This window comes from Oncorhynchus keta, chromosome 8 (genome assembly GCF_023373465.1).
Source record: "Oncorhynchus keta strain PuntledgeMale-10-30-2019 chromosome 8, Oket_V2, whole genome shotgun sequence".
Lineage (NCBI taxonomy): Eukaryota > Metazoa > Chordata > Actinopteri > Salmoniformes > Salmonidae > Oncorhynchus > Oncorhynchus keta.
In genome coordinates, this window is record NC_068428.1 from 48,932,096 (window position 1) to 48,939,595 (window position 7,500).

The window sequence follows — 7,500 nt, forward strand, 5'->3', positions numbered from 1 at the left end:
CTGTCTGCTACTGGGTTGAGAGAGAGAGGCTAGGAGAGAGTCTGTCTGCTACTGGGTTGAGAGAGAGGCTAGGAGAGTGTCTGTCTGCTACTGGGTTGAGAGAGAGAGGCTAGGAGAGGGTCTGTCTGCTACTGGGTTGAGAGAGAGAGGCTAGGAGAGGGTCTGTCTGCTACTGGGTTGAGAGAGAGAGGCTAGGAGAGGGTCTGTCTGCTACTGGGTTGAGAGAGAGGCTAGGAGAGGGTCTGTCTGCTACTGGGTTGAGAGAGAGGCTAGGAGAGGGTCTGTCTGCTGCTGGGTTGAGAGAGAGGGGTCTAGGGTTGAGAGAGTCTGTCTGCTACTGGGTTGAGAGAGAGGCTAGGAGAGGGTCTGTCTGCTACTGGGTTGAGAGAGGGTCTGCTACTGGGTTGAGAGAGGCTAGGAGAGGGTCTGTCTGCTACTGGGTTGAGAGAGAGGCTAGGAGAGGGTCTGTCTGCTACTGGGTTGAGAGAGAGGCTAGGAGAGGGTCTGTCTGCTACTGGGTTGAGAGAGAGGCTAGGAGAGGGTCTGTCTGCTACTGGGTTGAGAGAGAGGCTAGGAGAGGGTCTGTCTGCTACTGGGTTGAGAGAGAGGCTAGGAGAGGGTCTGTCTGCTACTGGGTTGAGAGAGAGAGGCTAGGAGAGGGTCTGTCTGCTACTGGCTACTGTTGAGAGAGAGAGGGTTGAGAGAGGCTAGGAGAGGTCTGTCTGCTACTGGGTTGAGAGAGAGAGGCTAGGAGAGGGTCTGTCTGCTACTGGGTTGAGAGAGAGAGGCTAGGAGAGGGTCTGTCTGCTGCTGGGTTGAGAGAGAGAGGCTAGGAGAGAGTCTGTCTGCTACTGGGTTGAGAGAGAGGCTAGGAGAGGGTCTGTCTGCTGCTGGGTTGAGAGAGAGAGGCTAGGAGAGGGTCTGTCTGCTACTGGGTTGAGAGAGGCTAGGAGAGAGGCTGTCTGTCTGCTACTGGGTTGAGAGAGAGAGGCTAGGAGAGGGTCTGTCTGCTACTGGGTTGAGAGAGAGGCTAGGAGAGGGTCTGTCTGCTACTGGGTTGAGAGAGAGGCTAGGAGAGGGTCTGTCTGCTACTGGGTTGAGAGTCTAGGAGAGGGTCTGTCTGCTACTGGGTTGAGAGAGAGAGGCTAGGAGAGGGTCTGTCTGCTACTGGGTTGAGAGAGAGAGGCTAGGAGAGGGTCTGTCTGCTACTGGGTTGAGAGAGAGAGGCTAGGAGAGGGTCTGTCTGCTACTGGGTTGAGAGAGAGGCTAGGAGAGGGTCTAGGGTTGAGAGGGTCTGTCTGCTACTGGGTTGAGAGAGAGAGGCTAGGAGAGGGTCTGTCTGCTACTGGGTTGAGAGAGAGGCTAGGAGAGGGTCTGTCTGCTACTGGGTTGAGAGAGAGAGGCTAGGAGAGTGTCTGTCTGCTACTGGGTTGAGAGAGAGGCTAGGAGAGAGTGTGTCTGCTACTGGGTTGAGAGAGAGGCTAGGAGAGAGTCTGTCTGCTACTGGGTCGAGAGAGAGGCTAGGAGAGGGTCTGTCTGCTGCTGGGTTGAGAGAGAGAGAGGCTAGGAGAGGGTCTGTCTGCTACTGGGTTGAGAGAGAGGCTAGGAGAGGGTCTGTCTGCTACTGGGTTGAGAGAGAGGCTAGGAGAGTGTCTGTCTGCTACTGGGTTGAGAGAGAGAGGCTAGGAGAGGGTCTGTCTGCTACTGGGTTGAGAGAGAGGCTAGGAGAGGGTCTGTCTGCTACTGGGTTGAGAGAGAGAGGCTAGGAGAGGGTCTGTCTGCTACTGGGTTGAGAGAGAGAGGGCTAGGAGAGGGTCTGTCTGCTACTGGGTTGAGAGAGAGGCTAGGAGAGGGTCTGTCTGCTACTGGGTTGAGAGAGAGAGGCTAGGAGAGGGTCTGTCTGCTACTGGGTTGAGAGAGAGAGCTAGGAGAGGGTCTGTCTGCTACTGGGTTGAGAGAGAGAGGCTAGGAGAGGGTCTGTCTGCTACTGGGTTGAGAGAGAGAGGCTAGGAGAGTGTCTGTCTGCTACTGGGTTGAGAGAGAGGCTAGGAGAGGAGGGTCTGTCTGCTACTGGGTTGAGAGAGAGGCTAGGATAGGGTCTGTCTGCTACTGGGTTGAGAGAGAGAGGCTAGGAGAGGGTCTGTCTGCTACTGGGTTGAGAGAGAGAGGCTAGGATAGGGTCTGTCTGCTACTGGGTTGAGAGAGAGAGGCTAGGAGAGGGTCTGTCTGCTGCTACTGGGTTGAGAGAGAGGCTAGGATAGGGTCTGTCTGCTACTGGGTTGAGAGAGGCTGGGTTGAGAGAGAGAGGCTAGGAGAGGGTCTGTCTGCTACTGGGTTGAGAGAGAGGCTAGGAGAGGGTCTGTCTGCTGTCTGCTACTGGGTTGAGAGAGAGAGGCTGTCTGCTACTGGGTTGAGAGAGAGAGGCTAGGAGAGGGTCTGTCTGCTACTGGGTTGAGAGAGAGAGGCTAGGAGAGGGTCTGTCTGCTACTGGGTTGAGAGAGAGAGGCTAGGAGAGGGTCTGTCTGCTACTGGGTTGAGAGAGAGAGGCTAGGAGAGTGTCTGTCTGCTACTGGGTTGAGAGAGAGAGGCTAGGAGAGGGTCTGTCTGCTACTGGGTTGAGAGAGAGGCTAGGAGAGGGTCTGTCTGCTACTGGGTTGAGAGAGAGAGGCTAGGAGAGGGTCTGTCTGCTACTGGGTTGAGAGAGAGAGGCTAGGAGAGTGTCTGTCTGCTACTGGGTTGAGAGAGAGAGGCTAGGAGAGTGTCTGTCTGCTACTGGGTTGAGAGAGAGAGGCTAGGAGAGGGTCTGTCTGCTACTGGGTTGAGAGAGAGAGGCTAGGAGAGTGTCTGTCTGCTACTGGGTTGAGAGAGAGAGGCTAGGAGAGTGTCTGTCTGCTACTGGCTACTGTTGAGAGAGAGAGGCTAGGATAGTGTCTGTCTGCTACTGGGTTGAGGTTGAGAGAGAGAGGCTAGGAGAGTGTCTGTCTGCTACTGGGTTGAGAGAGAGAGGCTAGGAGAGGGTCTGTCTGCTACTGGGTTGAGAGAGAGGCTAGGAGAGGGTCTGTCTGCTACTGGGTTGAGAGAGAGAGGCTAGGAGAGGGTCTGTCTGCTACTGGGTTGAGAGAGAGGCTAGGAGAGGGTCTGTCTGCTACTGGGTTGAGAGAGAGAGGCTAGGAGAGGGTCTGTCTGCTACTGGGTTGAGAGAGAGAGGCTAGGACTACTGTACAACGTAGAACACCAAATAATGCATGCAGAGCAGAATCAGGCCGAAACCCACTAATTATCAAAATCCAGAATAGAGAAGTTAAATTCTACAACCACCTAAAAGGAAGCGATTCCCAAACCTTCCATAACAAAGCCATCACCTACAGAGAGATGAACCTGGAGAAGAGTCCCCTAAGCAAGCTGGTCCCTGAGGCTCTGTTCACAAACACACCCTACAGAGCCCCAGGACGGCAGCACAATTAGACCCAACCAAATCATGAGAAAACAAAAAATAATTACTTGACACATTGGAAAGAATTAACATAAAAACAGAGCAAACTAGAATGCTTTTTGGCCCTAAACAGAGAGTACAGTGGCAGAATACCTGACCACCGTGACTGACTCAAACTGAAGGGAAGCTGGCTCAAGAGAATACTCAGGTGGAAACTGAGCTGTACTTCCTAACCTCCTGCCAAATATATGACCATATTTCCCTCAGATTACACAGACTCACAAATCATTTTAAAATGTCTATTTCCCCCTTCTTTCTTTCTCCTCTCTGTCTGTCTGTCTGTCTGTCTGTCTGTCTGTCTGTCTGTCTGTCTGTCTGTCTGTCTGTCTGTCTCTCTGTCTCTCTGTCTCTCTGTCTCTCTGTCTCTCTCTCTGTCTCTCTCTCTGTCTCTCTCTCTGTCTCTCTCTCTGTCTCTCTCTCTGTCTCTCTCTCTCTCTGTCTCTCTCTCTCTCTGTCTCTCTCTCTCTCTGTCTCTCTCTCTCTCTGTCTCTCTCTCTCTCTGTCTCTCTCTGTCTCTCTCTGTCTCTCGGTCTCTTTGTAGCCAGGTTTTGAGGAGATCAACCCAGAATGGAAGACTTCTCTGGAGAAGAGAAAGAAGATTAAAGGTAGCAGGGCAGACTGTCACTGGCCACCGGGGGGCAGACTGTCACTGGGGGCAGACTGTCACTGGGGGGCAGACTGTCACTGGGGGGCAGACTGTCACTGGGGGGGGCAGACTGTCACTGGGGGGCAGACTGTCACTGGGGGGGGCAGACTGTCACTGGGGGGGCAGACTGTCACTGGGGGGCAGACTGTCACTGGGGGGGGCAGACTGTCACTGGGGGGCAGACTGTCACTGGGGGCAGACTGTCACTGGGGGCAGACTGTCACTGGGGAGGGCAGACTGTCACTGGGGGGCAGACTGTCTCTGGGGGGGCAGACTGTCACTGGGGGGGCAGACTGTCACTGGGGGGGGCAGACTGTCACTGGGGGGCAGACTGTCACTGGGGAGGGGGCAGACTGTCACTGGGGGGGGCAGACTGTCACTGGGGAGGGCAGACTGTCACTGGGGAGGGGCAGACTGTCACTGGGGAGGGGCAGACTGTCACTGGGGGGGCAGACTGTCACTGGGGGCAGACTGTCTCTGGGGGCAGACTGTCACTGTTATGTCAGTGTGTGTATTATGTTAGTGTGTGTGTATTATGTTAGTGTGTGTGTGTATTATGTTAGTGTGTGTGTGTATTATGTTAGTGTGTGTGTATTATGTTAGTGTGTGTGTATTATGTTAGTGTGTGTGTATTATGTCAGTGTGTGTGTATTATGTCAGTGTGTGTGTATTATGTCAGTGTGTGTGTAATATAATCTGTGTGTGTGTATTATGTTAGTGTGTGTGTAATATATTAGTGTGTGTGTATTATGTTAGTGTGTGTGTATTATGTTAGTGTGTGTGTAATATAATCAGTGTGTGTGTATTATGTTAGTGTGTGTGTATTATGTCAGTGTGTGTGTAATATAATCTGTGTGTGTGTATTATGTTAGTGTGTGTGTAATATAATCAGTGTGTGTGTATTATGTTAGTGTGTGTGTGTAATATAATCTGTGTGTGTGTATTATGTTAGTGTGTGTGTATTATGTTAGTGTGTGTGTAATATAATCAGTGTGTGTGTATTATGGTCCTTCTGTAGCTCAGTTGGTAGAGCATGGCGCTTGTAACGCCAGGGTAGTGGGTTCGATCCCGGGACCACCCATACGTAGAATGTATGCACACATGACTGTAAGTCGCTTTGGATAAAAGCGTCTGATAAATGGCATATATATATTATGTTAGTGTGTGTGTGTGTGTAATATAATCTGTGTGTGTGTATTATGTTAGTGTGTGTGTAATATAATCAGTGTGTGTGTATTAAGTTAGTGTGTGTGTGTAATATAATCTGTGTGTGTGTATTATGTTAGTGTGTGTGTGTAATATAATCTGTGTGTGTGTATTATGTTAGTGTGTGTGTAATATAATCTGTGTGTGTGTGTGTTCTCCCCAGACAAGGAGCAGTACTACTCTCTGTGTGAGGTGGCCTGGTGGTCAGACTGCGTGCTGATCTTGGCCCGGTGTTCTGGTTCTCTGACCGTGTCCTCTGTTAGAACCCTTCAGAACCTCCTGGGAAAGAGCTGTGAGTGGTTCCAGCCATCGCCACGGGTTACCGCAGCCCACGACGGGGGCTTCCTTAGTCTGGAGGTAAGGAGTGGGGGGGGTGAAGGGGGTTGTGGTGTTTGTGAGGAGGGGGCAAGGACTGGCTGGCTCAAGCGAGGGAGGGAAGGATGGCTGGAGTGGGGTTGGAGGGCTGGCTGGCGTGGGGTTAGAGGGCTGGCTGGCGTGGGGTTGGAGGGCTGGCTGGCGTGGGGTTGGAGGGCTGGCTGGCGTGGGGTTGGAGGGCTGGCTGGCGTGGGGTTGGAGGGCTGGCTGGCGTGGGGTTGGAGGGCTGGCTGGCGTGGGGTTGGAGGGCTGGCTGGCGTGGGGTTGGAGGGCTGGCTGGCGTGGGGTTGGAGGGCTGGCTGGCGTGGGGTTGGAGGGCCGGCTGGCGTGGGGTTGGAGGGCTGGCTGGCGTGGGGTTGGAGGGCCGGCTGGCGTGGGGTTGGAGGGCCGGCTGGCGTGGGGTTGGAGGGCCGGCTGGCGTGGGGTTGGAGGGCCGGCTGGCGTGGGGTTGGAGGGCCGGCTGGCGTGGGGTTGGAGGGCCGGCTGGCGTGGGGTTGGAGGGCCGGCTGGCGTGGGGTTGGAGGGCCGGCTGGCGTGGGGTTGGAGGGCCGGCTGGCGTGGGGTTGGAGGGCCGGCTGGCGTGGGGTTGGAGGGCTGGTTGGCGTGGGGTTGGAGGGCTGGTTGGCGTGGGGTTGGAGGGCTGGCTGGCGTGGGGTTGGATGGCTGGCTGGCGTGGGGTTGGAGGGCTGGTTGGCGTGGGGTTGGAGGGCTGGCGTGGGGTTGGAGGGCTGGCTGGCGTGGGGTTGGAGGGCTGGCTGGCGTGGGGTTGGAGGGCTGGCTGGCGTGGGGTTGGAGGGCTGGCTGGCGTGGGGTTGGAGGGCTGGCTGGCGTGGGGTTGGAAGGCTGGCTGGCGTGGGGTTGGAAGGCTGGCTGGCGTGGGGTTGGAGGGCTGGCTGGCGTGGGGTTGGAAGGCTGGCTGGCGTGGGGTTGGAGGGCTGGCTGGCGTAGGGTTGGAGGGCTGGCTGGCGTGGGGTTGGAGGGCTGGCTGGCGTGGGGTTGGAGGGCTGGCTGGCGTGGGGTTTGGAGGGCCGGCTGGCGTGGGGTTGGAAGGCTGGCTGGCGTGGGGTTGGAGGGCTGGCTGGCGTGGGGTTGGAGGGCTGGCTGGCGTGGGGTTGGAGGGCTGGCAGGAGGGAGGGAGTGCGGGCTTGTGGGAGGTTGTGAGGGCTGGCAGGAGATGGATTGGCTGGCTGTCTGTCACAATATGGCCTTCATCTCTTAGGAAAGGAAACCGAGGACATGGACTTTATTCAGTCAGTTTCGACACCTTTTATAAACTAGTCAACTGCTTGCTTTTCAGTTGTCAGTCAGAGCACAGTAAGTGCCACCACTCTGGGGACGATGTGAAACACGGCCAATTATATAATTATATAATACACTAAGTGGATTTGGACTCATCGTTACAGGTCACGTTCAAATTCACTCGATGAAGGAGCATCGTGCCTTGTCCCTCTGTTTGACTGCTACCATCTGATCATTTAAACGTTGGATAAACAAGTAGCCGTCTGAAAATGTCTCTTACTGGCTGTTGAGCCGCCGGCCCTCACAGAGAGGGAGAGCTCAGCCTACACATTAAATATGGCCAACTATTCCTCTCTCTCCCCCCTTCTCTCCTCTCTCTACCCCCCTTCTCTCCTCTCTCCCCCCCTTCTCTCCTCTCTCTACCCCCCTTCTCTCCTCTCACGCCCCCTTCTCTCCTCTCTCTACCCCCCTTCTCTCCTCTCTCTCCCCCCCTTCTCTCCTCTCTCTCCCCTCTCTCCTCTCTCCCCCCTTCTCTCCTCTC

The 7,500-nt window shown here is 55.1% G+C and overlaps 1 protein-coding gene across 2 annotated transcripts in view; it reads left to right on the forward strand.

Moving 5' to 3' along the window:
* Positions 1-7,500, forward strand: part of nbas (NBAS subunit of NRZ tethering complex) — a 384,598-nt gene that overhangs the window by 40,246 nt on the left and 336,852 nt on the right. For both annotated transcript variants that reach the window (XM_052524617.1, XM_052524618.1), the window contains exons 13-14: positions 4,035-4,098; positions 5,509-5,702. In XM_052524617.1, coding sequence (XP_052380577.1) covers positions 4,035-4,098; positions 5,509-5,702 — 258 coding nt within the window. The remainder of the gene's footprint in view (positions 1-4,034; positions 4,099-5,508; positions 5,703-7,500) is intronic.